Source organism: Tyto alba, unplaced genomic scaffold (assembly GCF_018691265.1).
Source record: "Tyto alba isolate M040663 unplaced genomic scaffold, T.alba_DEE_v4.0 Super-Scaffold_12, whole genome shotgun sequence".
Taxonomy (NCBI): Eukaryota; Metazoa; Chordata; class Aves; order Strigiformes; family Tytonidae; genus Tyto; species Tyto alba.
The window spans coordinates 6,651,021-6,677,221 of record NW_024881274.1 but is presented as its reverse complement, the minus strand read 5'-3'; the positions used below and the strand labels follow the sequence as shown (position 1 = coordinate 6,677,221).

Genomic DNA, 26,201 nt, shown 5'->3' with positions numbered 1-26,201 from the left:
CTGGATTTCAACCCCCAAAAATGCCTGATAAAGGCACTGTATCCTAATAAAGAGAAAGTCTCTGCAGGAATTGCTTAGGAAAGGCAGGTGTGTTTCTTTTGTCAGAGCATCCCAAAAAAGATTGCTTGGCCAGGACAAGTTTTTGGAGCCTTCCTTAAATCCTAGATATTTTAGGGGTTTTGTCACTGTTTCATAACGGAGGCAGGAAATGAAGTAGGAGTGAGGGTCAAGAGAGCTGAGAGAGAGCAAGTCTGCCGCCTGCTGAAGTGCTGAATTTCTGTAGGTGGGTTGTACTGCTTCGAGTGCCGGTGGCTGTGCGCAGGGGGTCTGTGCCAGCACACCTAGACATGGGAGGTGCCGTTTGTACAGGTCCCCGGAGTTTCCAACAATGTAGAAAATCAGGCGTGTTGCGAGGTGGGTCTGCATCTGTCTCGTTAGGAGCTGGAGTCGGAGGGGTGGAAGCCCCAATCGGCACTCGAGCGGGGGCAGCGTGTGGAAGCTCTGAGGAGGAGGCAGAAGTTGTTAGGCAAACGTGGGATTGTGTCACTGGTGCGCGGGACGGCTGCTTCTCAGGGCTCTTCTGTTCTGGGAACGAGCAGGGGCTGAGCTTCCAGCCGGGCACGGGGACTAGAAGGAGCCGATGGCAGCGAGCTCCTCGCCCTGCGGCCCCTGAGCCCCTGGGTGTGCAAGAGAGCACCAGGACGGGCGGCTGCTGCGTGCCATGGTGGCAGGTCCTCTGGGGTGGCAGGGGCTGGAGCGCTTGAAGAATTAAGGGTCTTGCCAAATGTTAGAAAAGAGAAAAAAAAAATTGACTAGCTCGCAGGGAGAGAGTTACTCCAAACACTTCCCTCCTTGTGAGCCTGTAGTACACACAAGCAATGAAAGACAAGCTTCTTCCTAAGATCCTCGGTGCAACTCTTCCCTGTCTTCTGTGCCCAGCATGGAGAGGCCCTGAGAAGACGCTGACGTCCCCTCACAAAGCAATCCATTCAGCCTGGATTGTATTTTTAGCAAAGCACGATTCTTCTTCAGTTTCAAAAGTAGCAAGTGGGGAATGCAGCCTACATCAGTGTGAGATGCAGAATGATCTCATTCAGGCTGCAGCATCTGTTTGGATTGAAACAATTACCAGTGATATCAGGAGATCTGCATTTTTTTTCTTGTTATAGCCAGAGACCGTGGTAAACAAGAACCGTTTTCCCTGTGTGCTTTCTATGTCAGTGGAGCACAACTGGGGAGAGATGCTTCTGTTCTGTGTCTAGGATCTCAGACCACAGACCTTGCGTTTCCAGCAACTGTCTTTGCCTTCCTGCTTTGGGGGCAATTTGCTTTTCTTTTCACAATCATTTTTCATTACTAAGCTTTAAGCCATGTAAGCAACAGAAGTACCTGTGTACTTCCTTTTCACTAGTGTTATCTGAGATGCTGTGACTTGTTGCTATATCAATCTGTGTTAAAGTAAATGCTTAAAAGGAAAACAGACCAATAAATTGAGTAGAAAACCATAATTCTTGTGCTTGTGTGTTTTCTCTAGCATCTCAGAATACCGGTGCTTTGTGAAAGTTGATTTTGCCATGTATCTGTTTTCTTTCTCCTGTTTTCCCAGCTCTTCCCAGCAGCTTGTTGGCAGACAGGATACTCTGGCACTCAGCCCTTTAGCTGTATCTATTAGACAATGCTTCCTTATAACGTGACAGGTAAAATTGCTAAAAGGCTTGTGAATCAGGGACTGGTGTGCTAAGCAGGTTACAGTGGTGGCTCAGATGAGTTCTGCCATTAGTACAGTTCACCCTTTTCTGTAGACTATCTGACAGAGAGCTTCTGTGAGAAGGAACTTTAATAGGATCTGTGATTTTCTTTTCCACTTAGGATTGCAAAAGCAAGAGAATAAAGTTTTGGTTAAACTGCTTACTGCCAAGGTTCCAGAAGTGTAGAGTTGCTGATTAGTTTTTTCACAGCATTTTGAGTGATCTGTAATATTCAAAAAAGGTGGTTGTGTGCGGACACATTTTTAATCATGCACAGTATGAGTCCTGCCGCTTGTGACACAGCTCCATCCAACAGGCACATAATCATTTCTAGATCTTGTGGCCCTGGGGAGGGAGGAGCACGAGGGGTGCCGCACCGCTGTCAGGGCCTGGCAGTGTGTTGGCTTCCGAGGAACAAGCACGTGCCCTGGGCGTGCTGGTGGGGAGGCTGGAGTGGCAGGTTCCCATCTCGGATGGGCGAGTTCGTCGTCCGCTGGAGCGGGTGCAGGGGGGATGAGCTGAACGCGGGAGCCGTGACAGGGCCCCTCCGAGGCACTGGGGTGCGTGCGCCGACCCATTTCTTTGCCCCTCTGTTACCTTTTCATCTTATTTCAAATGATTACAGCACTGTGGTTGTGTGTCCCCGGGTTTGCTTGATTTCAGCAGTTGCAGTAGGGGTGCGCCTGGTCCATTGCCAGAGTGTAGCCGATAGCAAAAGTTAAAACTGCAAGTGAAGAGCGCACGCTTGGGCGGCGGCCGGCGGCCCTCAGCGTGGCAGCTCCCTGTGTCTATTGTTTTGCCAGCTGGCAAAACTGTGATGGTTCAGTGAAAACAACCCTTTGCATGAGGCGGTTGTGTGGGAATGGCCAATGGCAAGCCTGACTGAGGTTAAAAACATGTGAACTTGTTTCAACACAATTCCCTTTGTTCTTCTCCTAGTAGGCTTGCAGAACATTGCTCTCCTTCACTGGTGGGTCCCTCCTCCCCGCTTCAGCTCCTGCTCTGCCTTTGCCAAGATGTGCCCTGGGAGCGCTGGGGGGCTCTGCCTGCGCTCCCCCCTTGGCGAGGACGCTGCAGCTCGAGTTCAGTCCGTCCTGGGAGGGCAGCTTCTGGTACATAAATGCATTTTTTGCATAAGGATCTGATCTCTAGGTGCTTCCAAAATAAAAACACGAAGTGGTGGTCAACTCTTGCCAGTTCTGCTCAGCACCCTTGGGTCTTGGATTCGGCAGCTTGCTAAAATGGGTGACTAGGCAGCAGTCTTCCCTGCTGTTTTTATTTTATATACTGAAAGAGGCTTCTCACTGTGGTACATTCTAACAGTACGTCCTCTATAGTAAGAGCACCTTTTCCAAGCTTTGAATGGGTTGTAGCTACAGCCCTCAGTGAAGACAGTCAACTTGTATCCTGTTAGGTTTATTAATAATGTAATTTGTGAAAGACAAAAGTCTTTGCTTCCTCTGGGTAAAACCCAGTCCTGTAGCATGCCCAAAGCTGCATCTAATTTTTGAGAATTTTGTAAGGGTGTATAGAAGCATAGAAGTGAATCACTTGCATTGTACTTTCTGTGATAGATGAGCCTAAATTTTGAAAGGTGAGATTATCTCTGTGTTTGTAGTATCCGCTAGCCTGAAGACTGGCTCTGGCTCAGGCCTGTCACAGTAGTGTTGCCAGTTACAGAAATGAAGCTCAGCTTCAAGAGCAGTTGAACAGCTCGGGCTTACTGTGGCGTTGGATGGAGGTATTTGTATGTAGAAAGTCCTATGACTCTTCACTCTGTAGTCCTGTGTTCTCTGATTTGGCTTGCTTTTGTTTACCTTGGGTTTCCCTGTAAATAGCTTTCCTGCAGCAGATGGTGCAAAGAGACACCTTTACTTCTGGATCCTCCTTTCAAGAAAATGCTGAAGCCCAGCGTTGCAGCACAGCCTGGAAGTGACCCGTGTTTGAGCCTGCAAGTGCCACTCTGCTCTGGCAGACTGGGGGGTCACCCAGCTATTTTAGCTTCCTTGGCTTCTGCTTCGTTGCTTCAGCAAAGGCTGTGTTCAGATCAGTTGGTAGTCACCCAAGAGGCGTACGATGACCTGCAATAATCAACTCCATCTGTACTGCTTGTGATATGGTCATTTCCCTGGCACAGGTGATCCCCATGGCTGGGCTGCTCGGGGAGGACCTTGCTAGTTGTTGAAGGAGAGAGTAGCTGGGGCTGGTGGATATGCTGGCCGCGTCCCTGGTGGGACAAGAAGGATGGAGTCTGAGCTGGTCTTTGTTCTGATGGTTAGAATTTGTCTTTGTCTGGGGCCAGAGCTCTGGTTGTGCAAGTACTTTGGAGAGTGGACAAACAGTGTCTGTGTCTCTGGCTACAGCAGTGAAGTCCCAAAAGCAAGATGCAAGTCTTGACTGCTGTATCTTAGAGTGGGATGATGCTTCTTTTGGGTTGGCCTTGTAGTTTTTACATGTTAAACAGTCTAGGAGGGGGAAGCAAGCAAACTAAATCGCTGAATTCAATTTCAACACCGTGATACAAGTTCCCTCTCAGACTGCTTATCTAAAATGGTGAAGGTAGATGGGAGAAGAGAGAGAAGGGTTTAATTTCCTTCAGGGGAAACTGCTTTCAAGAGTTTAAGGGATGCTGCTTTAAACCATATGTTGTGTGTTTCTAAATGTCCTAAACTGTTTCTGCAAATGCTTGCTCTTGAGTGTGAGGACTATTTCTGGACCTGTTGCCAAGGCAGTGCCAAGCTTCTACTCAAGGCTTGTACCCTTATTTCTCTTTGATTTAGCTGTCTTTTGAATGTGGAAATTGTTCTTGGCCTTGTTTTAAGTATGTGGGACTACTTCTGAAAGATAGACAGCACTCTGTTTCGTGACTTCAGTGACTGCTGAGGTTATGCAGCATCTCACAGGAGCAGGCTGGTTATTAACCACGTACAGTGGAGTTTTGCTGGACTAAGCCAGTGCATCTGAGACTGAAGGGAGGGTACTCAAAGGTGGCTTTAGTTGGCTCTTGCATTCCTGTAATATTCAGCCAGGTAACAGCCCTGAGCATCCCTGTTCACAGCCCTGGTAAAGTGGTGAAGTATCTGAGCGCCGGCAGGACATGGTGTGTGCTGTTTTCTCACGGACAGCGTATGCAGAGGAAATCTCACAGCAAATAGCTACAAGCATTTTGGAACACTGAAGAGTTATACTAAGGTTGCTTGGGGATCGAATGCTTGGTTGTGCTCAGAATCTGTTCTGGTGCTCAATTCCTCTTAAAATGTGGTGTTTTGCTTCCTTTCAGAGAAGCAGAATCATTCAAGGAACAAGGAAACGCATACTATGCCAAGAAAGATTACAATGAAGCGTACAACTATTATACAAAAGCCATAGGTGAGAACAGTTTATAATAATAATCTCCGAGTACCACATCTAAAAATCAAAGCTGGTAGTTGATTGAAAATATACCAGCAGGGTTTCTAACAGCACATGCTGGTTGGAAACTTTTTGCTTTAATTACCTTGTGAAATTTCACCAGATTGATCATGCAAGTCAGTGCCAGTGTGGGTGACTGCAGCAGTTCTTTTTCTCCTTCAGCCAAGATATTCTTAACGAGAAACCGGTCCAGCTTTCCCTCTAATGCAGGGTCAGCAGGCTGCACACTGCAAACTCGTGTTCTATATGAGTTTATTCCTGTGAATAGTGTGGGGAGCAATAGCTTTATGGCTCGCTGTTGAAAACAGCTGCTTGACCATCATGCGTCATCTTAAGCCACTCAGGTGACCTTACACAGTGGAAAGGAATGTGAGGTTTTAATCCAAGCATGACTTACCAATATGTTCTACAAGTTGTATAGCTGCTTGCATCGCACTAATGGAGAGTGCTCTTACATCTTCTCCAGATACCTGTCCTAATAATGCCAGTTATTATGGTAACAGAGCTGCCACACTCATGATGTTGGGGAGATTCCGAGAAGCACTGGGAGATGCTCAGCAGTCTGTCAGACTGGATGATAGCTTTGTAAGGGTACGTGGAAAAGTTCCTACTTGCTACTCATGTCTCGATACCCTTGTCTCCAGCTACTGCAACTCCCTTTTAACTGTCTTCTCAGGGCCATCTACGGGAAGGGAAGTGCCATCTTTCCCTAGGGAATGCCATGGCTGCCAGCCGCTGCTTTCAACGAGTTTTAGAACTGGATCATAAAAATACCCAGGCACAGCAAGAGGTAAGAGGTTCTTGAAATTTAAATGTTCCCAGTAGATGGGGCTGCCAAAGGGAGTGGATTGAACTGGTAAGCCTTTTGCTATGGATTTGCAAGGTGGAATCACAGTCATCGTTGGTAATGACTGTTTACATGCTGTGAAATGATGAGGAAAAAATGAGATGCTGTCAAATTCTGTATGTTTTTCAGTAGACCCTCGGGTTGTGAGTTACTTTTGTGTGTGGTTGTCTCCTCTTAGCAGAAGAGCACGGAGGCTAAGCTGGTCTTTCACCCAGCACTCCAGAGGAGTGGTGAATGGTGGTAAGGGAGCAAGTGCAGAAATGGGTGATGCAGCATGTAGAAGGCTACTGCCTCTTTTCTGTCTCATTCACAGGGGTACGTGTTCCTGGGCTACCAGTTAGGTCACTTGATTTCAAACTGATTTTAATGCTGACAAAAGTATTCATGTAATCTGCATTATTGTTCCATGGTCTGCAATACTCTTTGCTCTGACACTTTAGGGATTGGCTGCTTAAATTCTGCATGGTGGTGTTTCAGAGCAGTGCCTGTCCTGCAACACTTGCTGTGCTCTCCTGTCTTTCAGCTGAAGAATGCCAGTACTGTGCTTGAGTATGAAAAAATAGCTGAAGTGGATTTTGAGAAGCGGGATTTCAGGAAGGTAAGATTAACTTGATTGTTTTCTGTAGCATTATCAACTGACGCGTTTTACCTGTCCAGTACAGCCAGGTGCATGTCTGGTTTCCCTGGCTAGTGTGTTAGCTGGGTCCTAATGGGAGGTGCTGTACAATATACTTTTGCTGTTGAAGCAGGGTTGTCTTGTGAACTGTGTAATGGTTGTGAAAATGGCAGAGCTCGTGCTCTCTTAGCACTGAAAGAATGAAAAGTGAAGAGGGTGACTGGCTCAGGCTGAATATCCTCTGTTACTGTTTGCTTCGCAGGGTGAGTGGAGCCATGAATGAGCTGTTTGATACAGATTTTGTCAGCAGCAGCATTTGATCATGCTTTGCTCCTAAAATGCATATCCAGGATTCTTTCTCAACTCTTTAATTACAAAAAAAAAAAAGCAGTCTGTCTGTCTGCCAGTATTATAGTGAGGGTAATTGAAGGAGGAATGCAGATCTGCGTGGGGCATTCTCCATTACTGTTTCCAAATCTTTCTTCCCAAGGGCTGTAACAGGATGCAGCTGGTACTGACCTGATATAACAAGAAATGACAGTATGAAATCTGAAAGGCACCAAAGGCTTCGCATGCAACTGTTTCTGTTCAGTGGATGCATGTAAGGCCCAAGTTTGGCCCAGAAAGGAGATTGTCCAGCACATTAAGCTCATTGTTCAGATCACTGACTCTTAGGGTGAGCTCAAGATTTGGGAAGGGTGAATCCCAGCTTTGTATCACCTGGTTATAAGGAGCAAATGAGATGGATGGTCAATCAGGATCTTGTGTGTAGGAATTGCCCTGCCTGTATTGCATGTTCTGGGCTTTTGCATCTGTCCCTTCACTACTTCTGTCTCGCTTCACTGGGGGAGGCCTGCGTGAAATGTCATCTTTGTTTCTGGAGAGCTGCTCTTGCTCCTTCTTCACCCAGAAGCCGTTGGCTTCTTAGTGTGGAGCACAGTGCTTCCCACAGCAGTCAATCGTGATGTCACGGGCCGGGGAGGCAGATGAACCTTGGTGGAACAATGACCCTGTTCTCGTGCAGATGTCCCCACCAGCGAGGCAGAGAAGGAAAAGACCCATTAGATCACCCTGTCCATTGCAGTAAGACCAGTGTAAGATCAGTCCCTGCACTGTACTTTTTTGTGTTTTGTCCAGTCCAAACCGTCTCAATCTATTGAACTTCTGTCCTTCCCATGTGTCTTTATAATGTGGGAAACAGGGGCAGAATTGTCTTCCTTGGCTTTTTCTTTAGGGCTTGCAATTTCAGAAGAGTTAAAGGGATGGACTTTCTACAGGTGTCCCTTGGATTTTCTGTGTAGTGCTATGTTATAGTAACATAGCAGGTGCCACAGACCTTTGTACGCAAGGCTCTTTAAAAGACAGGACAAAAAAACCTGCACGTGAGGAAAATTTTCTAATGAAATATGCCTCCAGCAGCAGAGGAAACGGGTGTCTGCACGCTTACCTTCCTGTTCAAAGACAAACATGTAATCTCAAGCGTGGTAATGGTGCAGCCTTTCAGCCCAGGCCTTTGGCTATTTGCTTAGCTTATATTTGTGTTTTTTCTCACACCAGGTTGTATTTTGCATGGATCGTGCTTTGGAGTTTGCTCCTGCTTGTCACCGATTCAAAATCCTCAAGGCTGAATGTTTAGCATTATTGGGTCGCTACCCAGAAGCACAGTCTGTAGCAAGGTGAGCATCTTCAGGTCTAGAGTTTGAGTATCAGCTGGTGCTGCGTCCTGGCTGCTGCTTGTTTTCCACAGCCCAGAGCGAATGAGGGAATATCAAAAAGGAGCAGTCCTTACTGCAGGTTGTGATGAGGAAGAGTGCGTTAATTTATCCCCTTTAAAGTTAATTATACTGGAAAACTGTATTTAGACTCAGTTAATAACCAGCAGTCTTGCTTGAGCAAGTTCACATACTTTTTGCACATCTGTACCACAAACTTGGTAAAATAACTAAATATCTCAGCAGAGGAAGAGTGCTTTTGGAGAGCAGAAGAAAACTGGCATAGGGAAACATTTCTTTTTTTGATGTGTCTATTACAGTGACATCTTGCGAATGGACTCAACAAATGCAGATGCTCTGTATGTCCGTGGTCTCTGCCTTTACTATGAGGACTGTATTGAGAAGGCGGTGCAGTTCTTTGTCCAAGCACTCAGAATGGCTCCTGATCATGAGAAAGCTTGTCTTGCCTGCCGTGTAAGTTGTGGCTACTGGGGATGGGACTGCAAAATTGCTAGGGTTTGTTTGTTTTTTTTAAACCAGACACCTAGCTGTCCTGTTGCATCGATCCCTTCTCCTTCCCTCAGCATGATCCCTCCCCAGCTCACCAGTAGCAAGCAGCTTGTCGAGCCCTTCCCAAACACAACCAGCCGCTGCTTTCGGTAAAACTGAATTGCTGGAAGCTCTTTCTCAGAAGACTGATACTTTGAAAACTGCCTCCCTTTCATTCTTCTTTGTTCTTTGATCAGATACTGGAGCAATAAAACTAGGTCTGTTGGTTCTAAAAACTTCTGACTTTCAGATTCAATATTAGTGCCTGCAGGTTGATTTGCATTTAAACACTGTTCCTTTCAATGTTGTTCCTTCGTTTCTGCTCTGTTGTAGTTCTTTGACTGACTTTTTAAATATGTTTACTTGCATAAGCTCTCAAAAAGTGACATCCCATTCGTATTTATTTTAAACACATTTACTTCACTGTCATGTTCTTGTTTTTAGCATTAGGCAACCTTTGTTCCCATGGAGAATGCCTGTAACTAGCACTGGCTGTTCCTTAGCACTTCTCTTGTGGGAAAGGCAAAATGCTCACAGCTCGTTTCAGCTGCTGCAGCAAGGCTGTGACTTTTATATCCTGTAATGGTGTCTGAAACCAAATTAGAACGGTTATGTTTGAGGACCTTCACCCAGCAAAATAAGGTGCTTGGTACTCCCGAACCACTTACCTAACGTCCTTATCCAGGGTATATTTTCTTTCAGAATGCCAAAGCACTTAAAGCAAAGAAAGAAGATGGGAATAAAGCGTTCAAAGAAGGAAACTACAAATTAGCATATGAACTATACACAGAGGCACTAGGAATAGATCCAAATAACATAAAAACAAATGCCAAACTCTACTGCAACCGGGGGACAGTTAATTCAAAGGTAAGAAGTCGTCACCTGGCAGGTGGCCTTTCATCGTACTCCTCACCACGTAGTTTATAAATTGCAAATCAGTTATTCTGGAAAGCATAGGCTTCTCTGGCTGCTGGGGTGTCTGGGTCGTTCTAGTGCTGTAGGCAATGTTTCAGGTTTTTGTACTTGCACAATGATTGGATCTGTTCCAAACAGCCAACGAAGTTGACTCCTGAAGAAACAAAACTCAAATACTTGGACTGCACAGAGTGGGAGGGAAAAGAGGAATGTAGTTTAGCCTTATTTTAATCAGCATAAAGGCATCCTTATTTGTTTCCTTCCTGGTAATGAGGAGATGTCTTATTCTTCTTGTAAACCATCTGTCTTGCTTTGGGTTTTGTTCTTAAAAATATGACCTAATTTAAAAACCGGGGACACTTTTTCCAGGTTTGCTGTTGCATTTTGGTCATGCACTATCCAGAGAAACAGTCACTCATGTGGTAGTGCTTCCCGTTTCCAGCCTGCATTTCTTCTAGGCGTGTTTCCCCCTGGGAGATGGGATGAGCTGGAGGCAACAGTAATGGATATTTTACATGACTCTGAAAATAAATAATGCTTTTTTTTAAAAAAATTAAAAATAATTAAATATGAAGTTTGTTTTCCTGTCTGGGAATTAGTTTGGGCACAGAATAACTTGGTTTTCAGATCGTTCTCAGGAAGACCCTTGTTTCCAAGTGCATTTCTTAGAGAATCACTATGTAGTTACGCTATTTCACTAGCCAAGCTTCTAATTTTTCCCTAGGGATCAAAAGCTCTGTGTTTTTGGGGGATTGGAAAAAATTTCCTAGACACAGACATACAAAACAGTGAGGCTTTCCAAGATTCTTTACACTTCTAATTTGCCTAAAATCATAATGCTACTTAGCAGAATTTGTTCTGATTGGGGTTCAGTTAACTTCTGTCTGATATTGTAGCTTAGGAAACTTGAAGAAGCAATAGATGACTGCACGAATGCAGTAAAACTGGATGACACGTATATCAAAGCTTACTTGAGGAGAGCACAGTGGTAAGTGGACCTTTCTGATGGGCATGCTGCGCGGGTCGGGGGGTGAGAACCTCCTCCCTACAGCACTGAGTGACAGCGATAACAAATCTGAAGCTTAATTGCCTAAAAGGTTCTGTCTGAAGGGGTCCTGAACTTATTCCTCTTCCTTACGCTGACGGGGAGACGAGGGGAAGCTCTGTGTAGTCTGTCCTGCCTGCATGGATCTCAGACTGCTTGCTGATTCTTGTATTTAGGCAGGATTTTTTCTAAAACTTGACTTACTGTGTTTATAGACTTAGGTAAGATGTGCTGTCCCAGAGAGCCTCCCTCTCAAGCTTTTTCAGAAGGGCTGCTGCGGGTAAAAAGCGATGTTGTCCTGGCAGAGCTGTTCACATTTCCAACAAAGCAGATTTTGAAATGGGATGCCCTGCTTCCCATAAAAGATAAATCAGCTGAGGCTATGCGTATTTCAGCCACAGATAATGCTGCAGCGTAGCGTAGTGGGGCCGAGCAAGTTGTGCAAAGGATGCTCAGGTCTGTGTCTCCTTTGTAACTTGGCACCAACCAGAAAACTAGTCAGAGCTCTGTTCTGACCATGGATTAATTTGCTACTTTTCTCAATACTTACTATTCCGCAGTTTGTGGCAAAGCTGCCTGGTTTATAGATGAGCCAAACCCATTATTACAGCATTCATTTTAGTTTACAGCCTTCAGTGATTTTCACAAGCTCCATCTCAGTAACTGCTAAATTACAGCGTATTGGGTCTGGCTGAGATGGAGTTAATTTTTCCTCACAGCAGCCCTGGTAGTGCTGTGCTGTGTACTGGCAGCTACAAAGGTGCTGATAACACACCAGTGTGCTGGCACAGCGTCAAGGCTCTCCAGCATTCCTCCCTCGGCAGGAGGCTGAGGGGGGGGAGCAAGATCTTGGGAGGGGAGATGGCCAGGACAGCTGACCCAGCCTGACCAGAGGGATATTCCAGACCATATGATGTGTGCTCAGCAAGAGGAGCAGAGAGAAGGGAGGAAGAAGGGGGCCATTTGTTATTTACATTTGTCTTCCGGAGCACCCACTACCCGTGCTGAAGCCCTGCTTCCCGGGAAGTGGCCGGACGTCACCTGCTGATGGGAAGTAGAGAATAAAATCTTCTGTTTCCCTTTGCTTTTTGCGCGCGGCCCTTGCTTTTGCTTTAGTAAACTGTCCTTATTTCGACCCACAAGCCATTCATGATATTCTCTCTCCCCTGCCCAGTTGAGGAAGGGGAGTGATAGAGCGGCTTTGGTGGGCATCTGCTGTCCAGCCGGGGTCAACCCAGCACACAGGGTCGTCGTGTGTGAGCAAGGCTGAGACACCAGTGGACAGGCACGCGTCCCTGAGGTGCCGGGATTGCCGCTCCTAACCAGCATTGCTGGGGCACAGCTCTGCACCAGCTTCCTTGAAATCCTGCTGGCTGGTATTAGCCCCTGCGGCTGGATAAATGTAATTATCAGGTCGTTAAAGTAGAACTTGTGCTGCCAAATGAGACTGCAGTCTCCACTCGGAGGCCAAAGTGCAGGTTCCTGTGCCAGGATTTCCCACAAATAGCACGTGTCTGATCTTCCAGTCAGCCTAGGAGTGACCCTTCGTGGGTTCCCCTAATGATGGCTCTTTCTGCAGTCCAGTGCACATCTTTTGCTCAATTCATATCCATCCAGAAAGCTTGTACCTGAGCCCTCTTTTGATATTTCCTGTGAAGTACACCTTGGCCACCAGTGTTTCTTTCCACAGTTACATGGACACAGAACAGTATGAAGATGCTGTAAGAGACTATGAAAAGGTTTATCAGACAGAAAAAACGAAAGGTGAGCATATTGACATTCTTTTTGTGTTCACAAGTTTCCCTTAACTGGCATTTTGTTGTTGTTGTTGCTGCTTTTGTTTGCTTTTTATCCCCAAAATACGCTCTGATTTGCAGCCTTTTACCCAGCGGGACAGTACTGGGAAAATCCCCAGAAGTGCTCTGAAATACCCGTCTCGGGATCTGGTTTCTCTCCCAGCACTGAGTGCTGAGAAGATGATTTAGCTTGCAGCTGAAGCAGTACACGAGATTCAGAATATCTGGTTATGGGTCTCATTCGTAACTGGCGTCTAGATTTTTTTTGTAGCCTGAAATGTAACGGACAGAGCAGGCTTGGTCCTTGTGCTTTGGTGTCTAGTACTGGTTTATCAGCACTGAGGCAGTTACCTACGTTGGGAAACAGCCTTAAGTGGACAGTGAGGCTTTAATTAACTGCCTGGCTGTAAATTCAAGTGGGCTGGTTGCTTGTGGTGCTTGACTCCTTCAACCCAGATCAGCTCAACATGTTGGTCTTCAACCTCTTTTTAAAGCAGGAGATTGTGCCTGACACTAAAGCCGCTTTCCTTTGGCATTGCACTTCTCTAGAACACAAGCAGCTTCTAAAGAACGCACAGGTGGAACTGAAAAAGAGCAAACGGAAAGACTACTATAAAATCCTTGGGGTTGACAAAAATGCCTCTGAAGATGAGATCAAGAAGGCTTACAGGAAAAGAGCGCTGATGCATCATCCAGGTACCCCCAACCAGTCCCGTATTAGAGCACCTACTGTTGCTTTGTTCCCCTTGCTCCATGTGTGCGCCCTGTGCACCCATCACTCAGAGGCAGGAATAAATACGAAAGGGGGAATTTCTGGACCATCAGCAGTTCTGAGCCCACAAATCTAGAATACGTGCCGTGAGAGCAGCTGGGAGTGTGCTGCGTTTTCCATTTAGGCTGGAGACTGAAAGCTGCTTTCCTGCTTGTTTGTGTGCCTCTAGACCGACACAGCGGGGCGAGTGCAGAAGTACAGAAGGAAGAGGAGAAGAAGTTTAAGGAGGTTGGTGAAGCCTTTACCATCCTGTCAGATCCCAAGAAGAAGGCCCGCTACGACAGCGGGCAGGATCTGGAGGAGGACGGATTGAACATGGGAGGTAAGTGTTCCTTACGATATTCTACCATGAGAGCCTTCAAAAAGATTAGAGCGTTTAGAGTCTGTCTTCTCCTCTAAAGCAGACCTCCCGTTTGTAGTAATTCTGTGAATTGACCCGGTTTGGTCTCGGAAAGCATCTGAAAACATTCAGAACTGCACCGAACATTTCAAGCTGGGAACAGTCTAGGTTATATGGTGGAAGTTACCCTCGATTGAGCTGGCAGGTAACAGCTGTCATTAGGCACAAGTCTTTCATAGGAGGTGTAAAATAGCATAATAGCAAGATTGTGGGTCCCTAAATGGTGCTTATCCGAAATTCTGAGGTTGCCCTTGTGACTGGAATTGTCTCTCTGACGACTGTTGCTTTTACCTGCTTGCAGCTCCTGCCAGTGGCCCTGCACTCTGCTGCTGTGTAGCACTGCTCAGAGCGAGCTATTTGTTTACAGCTTCTTGTCCATTTGTACAATGCTTCACGGGCCCTCAGTTAGGTGGCAGCTTCTAAATTGTGAAAACTGTAGCTGGCTGTTTCACTTCAGCTCACAGCTTCTTTTTCTTCCCTGTAGAGTTTGATGCAAATAATATCTTCAAGGCCTTCTTTGGTGGGCCAGGTGGCTTCAGTTTTGAAGGTAGGTGGAAGTGTTCTCCTGTTGGCTGCGGGAAGGTAAGTACACAAGTCATTTGTCAGGACAGCTGGGTTTCCCAGAGCGGATGTGCTGCTTGAGAAGAGGATTTGACTCTTGCACATAAAAGTCTCTAGGAGCTTTTGGAACGTTCTGTCTGCACAGCATCCCAGCTGATGGCCAGTTCTGGTTCTTTTGTGTTCAAAAGCCACGAAACCCAGGGGTTGCCTTTTGTGGAGGCGTGTGTGGGCTTTGCCAGCTGAGCGGTGCTTTGCCGCCTGGCCGTGACTGGGACAGAGCTGCTGGGGCTGCAGCAGCAGGCGGTGATCCCTGGCCACAAGTCCTGTGCTACGTGTCCCGCGGCGCTCTCCTCTGGTTTCACAGCACTAAATCCCCCCCAGGGCAGGACGCTCCGAGGTGCCTGGAGGTGATGAAGCTGTAAAGCCTGGGGGTGGTCAGGCCTTCCTCACGCACCTTGCGGTAGGATGGCTTCAGAGCACCTGTCGGCTAGGGACGTGTGTGCTCCTCACGGGCTTGGAGGAGTCTTGCACGTTCGTGCACTCTTCACCTTCCCCCTGTGAATCTGCCTCCTTTACCCATGTTGGCAGCAGCCCACTCTTTTACTGTTGGAAATGAGCGGTTGGAAATGCATAGCAAAGATCTCGCCTCTCCTACTTGGTCAGACGTTTTGTGTTTGAACTAAGCCCCAGCTTGGCATCAAGCTACTGCAGGATAGTAGGTAACCGCGTTGTCTTTGAATTCTGAAAGTGCTAATATCTTTCATTTTCTTTTTCAGCTTCTGGGCCTGGAAATTTCTTTTTCCAGTTTGGCTAAAAACAAAACAAAACAAACAAACAAACAAAAAAAACCAACAACAAAACAAAACCACAAAACAACCACACATACCTGATCTGCTTATTTTAACCTTGAATACGGACATTCTTAGACACCTTCCTTCATCATGTCTCATTGTACTTAGAGCAGTTTCAGTTTTCTCGGTTGGAGACCTCTGTTTTGTGTGCTTTTGTGTGTGAAGAGGAAACCAGCTCGGGGAGGGAAAGGCTTGTGAATTTTGTTTTACTGTTAACTTTATTAAAAAAAAAAAAAAAAAAATAAAGCTTTGAATCTTTTGGTCCCTCCATGCTGGCCCGTACTTTCAGACTGTTCCTGCTCCTCAGCAGAAAGGATTTCCCTGATGTCCTCCCAGAATCGCAACTCATAAGAGGGTGAAGTAATCTCCTGTTCTGTTTTGGTTGGCTCCAAAGTGCAGTATGGCAGCATGTCTGGGGTTTGTAGTAACTTGTAAGTTATCCTAATCTTCTGAAAATATTGCCAAGATTCAATCGAGTTTCATACAATTGTATTTTTACCTGCCAGCTGTCTTTTTTTTTTTCTCTTTTTTTTTCCTTTTTTTCTTTTGCCGTGCCGGTGCACTTGGGCATTAATTTGACTGATAACATGTGAGCTTAACAATTTTGTATCGGAGAAATGCTTCTTTGGATTTGAAAGAGCAGCTTCTGTGAGAATTCCCTGTGATGCAGCTAGAATTAAGGGCTTTGTGTTTCCGCTCCCAAGAATTGTCCTGTTTAGGGGAATACTGAATTTGCTCTGGGCTGAATTCCTTCACCGTGCTTTTTTTAATTAATCCACTTGAGCATTTAATATTTGTGCTAAAACTTGATTTTGTTGAGCTTGACGTTTGATTTCGTGTTACTGATCCACAACGTGGATGAGCTCTTTCTCGCTCTGAAGAAATGCAGCGTAAAATTCAGGTTAATAATTGAAAACGGTTACTGTGCGTGCGCAGCAGTGTGCTCTCATAATGTTTACAGGGACTGTACAAATACGTTAAACTAGTCGTTTCCAGCCGGAAGTGATTTCCTAGTCCAAAGAAGCAAGAAAATGCAAAGTCAAGCTCCGAACTGACGGCCTGTCACTTGCTTCTCTCGCACGGTGTCGGGCCGGGCGCCGGAGGGGTGAGCGGAGAGCCGGGAGCTGCGCGGCGCCGCGGGCTGGGCCGGGCGGCACCGCCGCTCAGCGCGACCCGGCCGCTTCGTTCCTGAGCCCAGGGTGGTGCTGCAGCCAGAGCCGAGCTGGGAGAGGGGCCCCGCTTCCCTGCGCTCGGGAGAGCGAAGCTCCGTCCCGCCGGGGCCAGGGGCCGCGCTCTCTGCAGAGCGGTTCCGGGGCGCGCGGGCTGGCCGGGCTGCCGGCGCCCTTGCGCGGAAGCGGGGAGGCGCGTTGGCTTTCAGGGGGCGCCGGGGGGCCCTCGGCGCCGCCAGGGCAGGCTCCGGGCACCGGCACCGTGGGGACACCCGGGGGGCCCAGCTGGGCCCGGCCGAGCGAACGGCCGCTCGCACAGACGCGCGCAAGGCTCGGCCTAGAGGAGCCTGGCACTAACTCTTCTATAATACCCGATTTAACTTCTCACCGCAGGAACAAGAGTGCAGTGAGCTCACTGCACGGAACGATTGCTGCGAATGCTGACATCTTTGTCTTCCTTCCTCCCGGGGGCCGTGCTCGTCCTGCTCGGTGGGACAGAGTCGCGAGGCTGCGGCGCAGGTGAACTTCGTTTCCGCCAGTGGCACTAGTGTCGTGGTGCTGCCGGGGGCGCAGGCCTGGGGCTGCGCGCTGTCGGATGTTTTGACAATCTGCTTTCACAGAGGGGAGACTTAAGGGCTTAAACTCTAGTACTGCAGAACAAAGTATTTTATAACTTGTTCAAAAGTCAGCTTTTAAAACGAGCAATGTTGAGTAATATTTCCAAAACCGGACTCTAGGACGTTTATTGTAACCTCCTTCACAGCAGTGTGATGTGATGGACTTGCCCGGATTGCACTGAGGGCAAAACAAGGTCCAGACTCTGGAACGTGATTATCTGGGGAGTTGCAATACTGGGCTATGCATATTGATACTTCTCCAGTTCTCATGGCACTTGTAAATCAGAGTTTACAGGACTTGTTTTAGTGCGGCATTCTGGATTCATAACGTTTTGTCCCGAGTGTATCGATATTACTGTACAGCTTGGACTTTTCTCAGTCTCTTATCACCATGCAGAGGCGTGTCCCGCATCTGTCCGTGGTTTTTAGTGTTTCCCCCTCCGCCAGTGAAGTACGACAGGCTTCCTTCTGCCCAAACGTGGAACGAGGCCATTCCTTGGAGGGCAGAAGGGGAATGGCTTTTCTTCTGAGAGGGAAAATGTGTACAGCGGATACTTATAGACCTGTACGTGGATGCATGATTTGATGTAGTTCAATGTTAATATGGTGAGTGCCAAGACTTTTCTAAGGAGCGTGTCGCGTGGCTCGAGGCGAGGGCGAGCAGACGCGGCTCGGGTCGCCTCGGGGCAGCAGCGCCTGGAGTGGGAGGCGCCGTGTCCTCGCACGGCGTGGGGGCACGGGGCGCTCTCCCTTTCGGAGAAACCTGCTGAGGTGTGCGTGGCTTGGAACGTTGCCTTTCACACGTGGTAGTTACGGAGCGTTGTGCCTGGGTCGGGTTTTGGTCGCAGCCCCAGGGACGCTTGGTGCCGTTTTTCTAGCTGCTGCCACTCCGCAGACCCCCCTGGCTTCCTCCGGCTCGCTGGGAGCCGCCAGGCGTAGGCGCTGGCCACGGGGATGGTGAATAAGTGTCTTGGGGTGGTGTTACAGCCGTGCCTTCCCTGGGAGGGGAGCGCTGCCGGGGGCGGCAGGAGGCGGGGGTACCCTCGGAGCACAAGCGCGGTGAGGATCGGGCGCTCGTCCCTTCGGTGTCACCGTCGGGCACCACGCGAACCCGGCGTGTGGAAGAAGCCAGCAGCAAAGCCCTTCCCTCTGCTGAGAAGAGGTATCCTTCTGGAAGTCCCTCTTTGCAGTCCCCGAAAGGTCTATTTGTGGCGTATCAGCAAGAGCCTTGATGATTAACCCTGGCAGGCGCCCGAGCGTGCCCCGGCCCGTTTGCCGCAGGGTGCGCGGGTGCCCCGGGGCCGGAGGTACCCGGGGCGGCCGAGCTGAGGAGGCTGAGCGGAGGGGAGGAGTTTTTTAGCCGATGTGCTGGAAGGAATTGCTGCCGAAGGGCTCGGGGACCGGCGGGGCGGCTGTCGGCTTCCCCCCGGGAAGGCTGAGAGCTGCGGGGAGGAGCGAGGCGCAGGGCGGGCGTGTGGAGTGGGGCCGGGCTGTCGGGACTCTGGCGTTTGCAAGGAAACAGAGATTTGTTTGACTCCCCCTGATGTGTTTTTGCGTAATGATGCTCGTGTCTGAGCTGCCGTAGGGATCGTTTCAAACGGTGGAACGCGGTTGCATTCAAGTGAAAATGGAAGCAATTTCGTGCTTTAAAACTGAGAACACGCATCAGTGACGTTAGTGTGTGGGAGCTGCTTGCATGTGCAGTGCTCCGACCTCTAGGCCACAAAGTGTGGTGTGGGGTTTTTTTTTTTTCTTGCGTGGATTTACTTTGCAAATCTGATGCTGTGTCAGCTCCACCTTTTGCGGGAAGGACTGAGAGTCCTTCCCAGGTACACTGAGCCTGGACTTGAAATCAGCTGTAAAGGCCACTGAGATGTTTCTGGCTGCCCACTTTGACGGGCTCTTCATTGTTCTGGCTACACGTACTGCCCAGGAGAGCACAGGGTTTTCTTTGTGAACTTGGAAGTGTTGCTGTAAAGCTGGATCCTTAGCGCTAAAGGCTTCTGACTGTTTTGTAAATATGTTAATGCATATTGATAAAAAGGAGGAAGAAAAAAGAATTGTTTAGGGACAACCGTATTATTATCCGTGGAATCTTGCAGGTCCCTCAGCTTTCTGTATCTGCCGGGGACACGGAGGGGAAGGTGCTGACACGGGAACTGGCTCAGCCCCTGGGCCCCCGCCGGCCGCGCTGCCCCGGCCGCCTCAACCAGTGGAAGGACCAAAGCGTTTGGACCACACGGTGGTCGGCTCTTCTTTCGAAATTACTTCCTCAGTTTCTGTACTAACTAAACATAGTCGCTTGCCTTCAAGTGGCTGGTTTGCGTCCCGTTTAGATTCGTGCCTTGTGCCTTGCCCTCGCTTAGGGAGGAGGGGCAGCTCCTGGGTCCCCGGGCGGCGCCGAGCCCCGGCCCGGCTCTTGCGGGAGCGCTGCCCTCCCCTCACCCCCCGTCTGCGGGGGCCGCCCTGCTGTGCCCTGGAGCTGCCCCCGATGTCCCCCTCACGGGCCGGCGGGACCTCGTGCGTGGCCCTGGAAGGTGATGCGCGGTGCTTCGGCCGTCCTGGGCGCCCCCCGCCTTCCCCCCGGCCTGCCGGGGCAGGGACGGGCTCGTCCCCGCTCCGGGCAGCGAGAGGCCGGCGCTGGCTCTGGCTCTGGTGTAGAGCCGGAGGGAGGCTCGGCCGCGGGAGGGGCCGGGCCCCCCCTCTGCCCCCCGCTTGCACTTCGTAGCTCAGGCTGAAAGGGGAGAGGCGCGGGAGGCGACGGTGGAGGGGTGGAGCGCGAAACGGCAAACCCGGCACCTTCATTGCATGCACATCAGCTTTGTTGTGACGACGTTGAGGAGTAGACGAGACAAAACCAGGCGCTGATGTGAAGCCAACTTGGAGAGGACGCTGGACCCCGTGCTGCAGTATTTATCTGAATCAAAATTCTGAATGTTTACCTCAGTGTAAATACCTTAACCTTTCCCGGCGGAGGAAAGGAGTAGTGCATGGAGCAATCGCTATCCCCATCGCTTTGCCAAACGCGTCATCCTCTCCAAGACGGGCTTCGCACCGGTGTGAACACTGTCCCTCTTTGGACCCTTACCTTTCTAGGATGTGAATGGTAAAAATGTGAATATTTGTTGTTTACTTCATTAGGCATAACTCATAATGATGTGTTTATATGAAGAATATCACAGACTGAAGCAAAACCATATGCAATTGGTTTACTTTATTATAAACTGTATATGATGTACAAACTAATAAAAACTTAAATGACGACGGTCTCACTGTTGTTCTTGAACAGGCACATAAACGAGATACTCCAGCTGTGCCGCGGCTCGTGCCAGGGCCGGGGGGGAGCGGGGGGAGCCTCCTCCTGCGCCGTCCTGGGCCGGCGCTGAGGGCGGATTTAAAGTTCTGATGGAACTTTAAACGGGAGGTTTCTGTTAGGAAAGGCCCAAGCTGAGCTCGGGTTTCTCTGTTGATCACAGAGGAGGATTACAGGTGGGTGCGTGCAGCCTTTCTTTTATGCTCCAATGAGAGTTTATTATCATCCATCTTTTTTAAAACAACAGGAACTAGCTCGCTTTATTGGTAAACTCGCCCGGCCCCTGAGCCCCCCGGCCCCCGAGCCCCCCCGGCTTCTGTCCTCGGCGCCCCGAGACGCGCGGGCGGCGCTGGGCCCCACTCCCCCCACGCGCTGGGGGTTGACAAGTGTTAGGACGGGGTTAAGGTCGCCGCGCAGCTCGCCAGCCCCGCAGCCACAGCAGGAGTTCAGACTGTTGTCCTGACCGGAATCTGTTAGTTGAGCTTTGTGTTACTGTCAAGTAGTGACACACGCCCCTGACCAACGGGCCAAGGGTCGGGCAGAGAGCAAAAACATGAGTTTCAATACAACACTTAATAACAGGAGTGCTTGGTCATTAGCGGGTTTCCCAGCCCAGGGTTTAGGTTTGAGCAGACTTGAGTTACGCAGTTACGGTACCTCCGCTTACTTCCTACATTACACGGTTACTGCCATGCTAACTTTTAACATTCAAGTGCATTAGAGAAAAGTAGTAAAATCTTGCATGAAGTACAGGTCTATACTTCAGACATGATTTTAGTTTCTATAAAATAAGATGGAAAAGACATTAGTTGATCTCTTCCACTCCCTGCCAGGGCAGGACTGATCCCTCCAGGAGCCCGGCCCCTCTCCTGCTCTTCCCTTCCCGCTGCCCGCCCGCCCCCGCAGGGAGCGCCCCCACGCCCACGGGGGTGAAGCGGGGCTGGGGGTGCCCCGCGGCCCCCGGCGAGTCCTCACGGGCTCGGGGAGCAGCAGCCCCCCGCTGCCTTCGCCCGGTTCGGCTGCTGGCGCCGGTCCCTGGGCTGGCGGGGAGGGGAGAGTCCTCGCCCCGTCCCTTGGCTTCGGTCTGCAGCCGCCGGCGGGGCCGACAGCGACAGCTCTAACGATTGCGGCTGCTGGGGGCGCTACACAAGACCACAGCTGATCGTCCTCCCAGGAAGAAAACAAGCAGAACAGCACAGACAGGTCTCCCAAAACTCTTCCACTAAAATACACCCGGCAGCCCTTCAGCTACTGACACCAGTTACGTGACAGTTTTCCTTCGTCAGTCAAGAGTTGCTTGTTTTCTTCCTTGGCCTGAGGCCAATAAACTCTCTCCCCAGAGAGGCTTCGCACAGGGGTTGGCAAAAGGGCTTACTTTAGTAAAGGTAGAATTATTTCTCTTTACACTTTTAAAGGTTACAGGAGTTACTTGCCTTTTAAAAACAAACCAGCCAGCTACCCGGCCCACGCTCCTAGATGATGGTGCAGGAACTAAACGCCGAGCCCCGTTTGTTGGTGCTCTGCGTTGGCACAAGTTTTCCTTTTCCGTAGTAGCCTGAGAATATTGCCTTCACCTCGATCTTTTTAGAAAGGACGAGCATCCACATACCGTTATCAAAATACAGCAGTTTCCCTCCTCCAATTTCCCCCACTTCATCCCCTTTGTTCCCCGCCTTTTCCAGTTTCACAAACTCCAGCAGATCGAGCCCGGTCTGGACTGCTTCGACGCTGTTGGCGCAGCCGAGGGTGACGTGAGCCCGGCTGCCTTTCGGGAGGTTGTCGGTGGGCAGGATCTTGTCGGCGTCCCCGGGCCACAGCAGCAGCTGCTGCTCGCTCAGCTCCACGCGAGCCCCGACAGTTTTTGTTGTGACGAACAGAGCGGCAATGGACAAGGTGAAGCCTTTGCCGTAGGAAGCCCTCACAGCCTGGGAGGAGAGGGAGGACAGACAGAGCTTTCAGTGGCTGCAGATGGGCGGGACGGCCAGCGGTGGGGTGGCCGCAGTGGCCGCAAGCCCGGGCTCTTGGCTGATCACAGCAGCTTTTGCCCTGACAGACTTGCAGCTCTGCCTGCAGCTCGAGGCCCACGGCCTGAAGCTCCGTGAATTCGGAGCTGGCTACAACTTTTTCCTTCACAAATTCCAACACTTAACTTGGGCTTATCCGTTTTGAAATAATTTAGCTGGAAGCGTAAAAACCTTAAATTCACCTCATTCACCTCCAGCTCTTGGAGCCGGTGCTGGAATCGGGGGCTGACAGGGGCCTGGAGCAGGAAGCGGTCACCACCTCCCCCACAGTTACAACTTTTCGGTGGCACAGGCCGTGGGGATGCGCTCACTGTCCCGAGTCACCCTCTCGGCTTCAAGCACAGCCACATCCCCAGCACATTCTCCCCCCCGAAAAGGCTCGTGGATCCCCAGCTGGGGGGGGACAGGGCCCGGGCTGGCGGGGAGGAGTGGGAGCCCCGGTACTCACTTCTTGCTGGGCGTATTCCTCGGCTCCAGCCGCTTTCCCAAAATCGGTGTATTTTGTGGTGCAGTGCAAGACCCCAGGCGGCCTCTTCACGAAGTAGCTGGTGAGATCTATTTTTATTTTGGGATCTTCAATAGCAGAAGCAACTGCAAATACAGGTAAACAATATTACTATAAAAAAATGATTCCCATGATGTCACCCCATGAGCCTAAATCCCATCTCAGCTTCCTTCAGCAACCCGTCCTTCACGTTTCGTCTTTCTCACTGCTGAAAAGCACTGGGTGGGTCAATAAAACTCCTCCTTCCCCCTAGGCTAACACTGGACACAAGTAGAAAACAAGCTTCAGGGCTCGTCTTAACCTCGATGTTGTACGAATCCCTTCGGGGACAAGGTTGGTCAGCCTTTCCCTTTTCTCTCCGACTCATCGCAGCAACCAGGGGATGCTCAGCCGCCCGAGCCCGGCTCCCGCGGGGCCGGAGCTAAACAGACTCCTTAGGAAAAACCGTTTCACTTATTTTTACTTACAACAGCAACTTTGTCAACCATGGGAAACAGATTAGTAGCTTTGAACAGTTTTTAACTAGAAGTTCACTTTAGAAGCTGACCAAACTGGTTCCCTTTGCTGTTAACATTTCATCAACAGGTGGTAAGATACTTCTATACATACAGAATTTACTCTCCTTTTTGAAGGCTTTGAGACTTCCAAGCTCATCTAAGAAGGCCTGGCCAGCCTTCCTCAGGACCTCTGAACTTCTTTTGCTCAAAAACCACCCAAAATACATGGGTAGGAATTCCTTCTCCAAGCTCGGCTTCATCTTCTTCAGCTCTTCCACTGACAGTTTCCACTGGTTCTTTTCCTTCAGCAGCGAGCAATCCATTCGCCACTGGGTTTTGGGCTCAGCAAAGATGACTTTGTACCGGTATTTGTCAGCGATATCAAAGAGTTGGTCCAGCCGTTCCCTCTCATGGTGAGTGTCGTCCAAAACGATAACGCTGATGTCTCGTTTGCAATAGTCAACTAGATCCTCATCCACCTTTGAATACTCGTCGGGAATGGTGCTTCTTACTGAAGGTGTAATTTTATAGCTATCAACAGAGATGACCTTGCAGGCATCTTTATACCTATCTTGAATAGCCTGGGCAAGAGTGGACTTCCCACTGCCAGGCAGGCCTCTTAAAATAAAAAAGGTTTTAGATTCTTTGACTGTGGAGATGGTCTCTTCATCATCAAGGAAAGGGAACTGCAAGCTTTCAGGTCTTTCTTTCGCTGATTGAGTAGACATTTTTCTAAATATTTTAGGCAGAAACGTGTGACTCTTCTTCGAGAAGCCTCTGTTCTGAAATGCAAGAAGGAAATATTTGGCAGGCTCGCAACCCCCGGAGACCGCGCGGTCGCCCTGCGCAGGCGCGCGCCGTTGAGAGCCTTTGCTGGGAGGAGGGGGCGCAGGGAACACCCCCACCCCCCGGCCCCTGCGCTGCTTGGCCAAAACCAGCCCACAGCCGCCCCGGCGGGTCCCGCAGCAGGGACCCGGGCCCTCTGCCCCCCCCGGCCCCGAGGAGCCGAAGGTGCAGCTCCAGCTCCGCTCCCCGGCCCGGCAGCGCGGTCCCGCCAGCCCAGGAAGGGGAAGTTTTACCCGTCGCGTGGCACCACGAGCTGCCACGAAGCTACAGCCCGGGCACAGCCCGTCCGGGGGCAGGCTTATTTCTGAACACTTAAATCAACACCTGTGGCTACTAGATAGCAAGGGTGCGGCGCGCCGGGGGCAGAACTCCGCCTGAAACGGGAATCGAAAGTGCCAGCAGGTTGTGACAGCAGCTGCAATCTCCTCACTTCATCTGAATTAAAAAAAAAAAAAAAAAAAAACCGCAGCGGGATTTAAGTCTGCCCAGGGACTCCTCCAGCCCCCTAGGAAAGGCGAAGCCTGCGAGGATGCCGCCTCCGGCGTTAGGGTCTGCCAGCTCTTCACAGCACGCTGAGCACCAGCGCCCCGAATGCCTCGGAGGCGGGAATTTGGGCTCCTCTCGCCACAAACAGCGACTGAAATCGTTTCCGGTAAAGACAAACCCCTTCGCGGCAGCTGCCGAGCTGAACACGAAAGCGAAACCAGCCCTGGGAGCCCCAGAGGACACGCGGGGGCCGGGCGCTGCCGTGGGGCTGGCGCTGGCGCCGCCTCGCCCGCCCCTCCCGCCAGGGGCTTTGGTTTCCCGTTCGTGGGTGCAGCCCCCCCCCCCCCCCGGCACGCTGCCCCCTTGCCGGCAGCCGGGGTCCCAGATGAATTCCCAGCAGGGCCTGGCAGGAAACGGGGGATTTCTGCGAGTTTTCAGTGGCACCGACGGGGCAGCCGCTGGTGTCCGGGTCGGTGTCCCCGCTGCCCGTGCCCGGCCCTCGCCCCGCGGTGCTGAGGGAGGGAGCTTCGCCTCGAGGGGTTTTACGTACAACCTGCCCTGCCCGGGGCGGAAAAACAGCCCTCCCGCTTGGCGTGTAAAAACAACTTCAGCCGATTAACCTTTCCACCCCCCTTACTCGAGAAGCTGCCGGTGGGTTTTGGTTCCAAAGCGCCGGGGGCCCGGGCCCGGCCCCCCCCTGCTCGGGGGCTGGGGGGGGCTCCCCGGGCGGGACACGCACGGCGTGAGCCACCTCGCAGGACCGCTCCCCGCAGTGCCCGCGGCCCGAGTGGGCCGGGCCGGCTGTCCCGGGCCAGTCCCGCTCTTGTGCTGGAGGCAGCTGCCGGCGACGGCCGTGACTGAGGCCGCTTGTCAAACGCGCAAACAAAAGAACAATCATAGAACCCTCCCTCCGGCCCCATTGTTCGGCGGCCAGCTCGGGGACAATAGCCGCCTTCAGGGCCCGGGCCGGACAATGGCCCCACACAGACCCGCCGGCCGGGCGGACGAGCCCGCGTTGAGCCGCGCCCGGGCCCCCCCCCCGCGCAGCTCCCGCTGCTCTCCGCGCCCCGGGGCTCCCCGCGGGACGGCGACTCGCGTGGAGGGACCGATCGCTCCGGGCATCGGGGGTGTCGCGCCCAGGGCGGCCCGGGACACACACACCCCCCCCCCCCCACCGGGGTCGGAGCCGCCGCACCGCGGGGACCCGCGGGTCGGTCCCGGCTGCAGCCCGCGAACCCCCCCCCGGGCCCGGCCCCCGCGTCTGCTTCCCCCCTCCCGCGAAACGAAACCCGAGTGGCCGGGGCGGCGGCCCCGGGCCCCCCCTTACCATGGTGAGGGCAGCGGCTCCGGGGCGGCCGCCGGTGCGGAGCGACGCGGCGGGGCAGCGGCTCTGGGGCGGGACCGGCCGCCGCCGCTTTCATAGCGCCGGGCCCACCCGTGACCGCGCAGGCGCGGGGGGCGCGGGGGGGCCGGCCTGGACCCTCCCCCGGGGGCAGGCGGTGGGTGCTCGGAGCTGGGTGC

At 51.1% G+C, this 26,201-nt stretch overlaps 2 protein-coding genes across 6 annotated transcripts in view; one reads left to right on the top strand and one right to left on the bottom strand.

The window, feature by feature from the left end:
* Positions 1-20,271, top strand: part of DNAJC7 (DnaJ heat shock protein family (Hsp40) member C7) — a 25,210-nt gene extending 4,939 nt beyond the window's left edge. Inside the window, exons 2-14 of one of the 2 annotated variants that reach the window (XM_042787260.1) lie at positions 5,029-5,117; positions 5,626-5,750; positions 5,836-5,949; positions 6,530-6,604; positions 8,180-8,298; positions 8,655-8,808; positions 9,586-9,750; positions 10,695-10,786; positions 12,534-12,607; positions 13,189-13,335; positions 13,581-13,733; positions 14,296-14,358; positions 15,149-20,271. In XM_042787260.1, coding sequence (XP_042643194.1) covers positions 5,029-5,117; positions 5,626-5,750; positions 5,836-5,949; positions 6,530-6,604; positions 8,180-8,298; positions 8,655-8,808; positions 9,586-9,750; positions 10,695-10,786; positions 12,534-12,607; positions 13,189-13,335; positions 13,581-13,733; positions 14,296-14,358; positions 15,149-15,186 — 1,408 coding nt within the window. In that variant the 3' untranslated portion in view covers positions 15,187-20,271. The other variant, XM_042787259.1, reaches the window with a different exon arrangement.
* Positions 20,209-26,201, bottom strand: LOC104365619 (2',3'-cyclic nucleotide 3' phosphodiesterase). Of its 4 annotated transcripts, XM_042787286.1 has the most exons (5): positions 26,008-26,201; positions 24,519-24,629; positions 23,461-24,130; positions 22,795-22,937; positions 20,209-22,247 (listed from the first exon to the last, which is right to left on the bottom strand). In XM_042787286.1, the coding sequence occupies exons 3-5, from the start codon at positions 24,074-24,076 to the stop codon at positions 21,795-21,797; spliced, it is 1,212 nt and encodes a 403-aa protein (XP_042643220.1). In that variant the 5' UTR covers positions 24,077-24,130; positions 24,519-24,629; positions 26,008-26,201; the 3' UTR covers positions 20,209-21,794. The 4 variants fall into 4 exon arrangements, with proteins under 4 accessions (XP_042643220.1, XP_042643219.1, XP_042643221.1 ...); XM_042787285.1 differs by lacking the exon at positions 24,519-24,629; XM_042787287.1 differs by lacking the exons at positions 24,519-24,629; positions 26,008-26,201 and adding an exon at positions 25,318-25,368.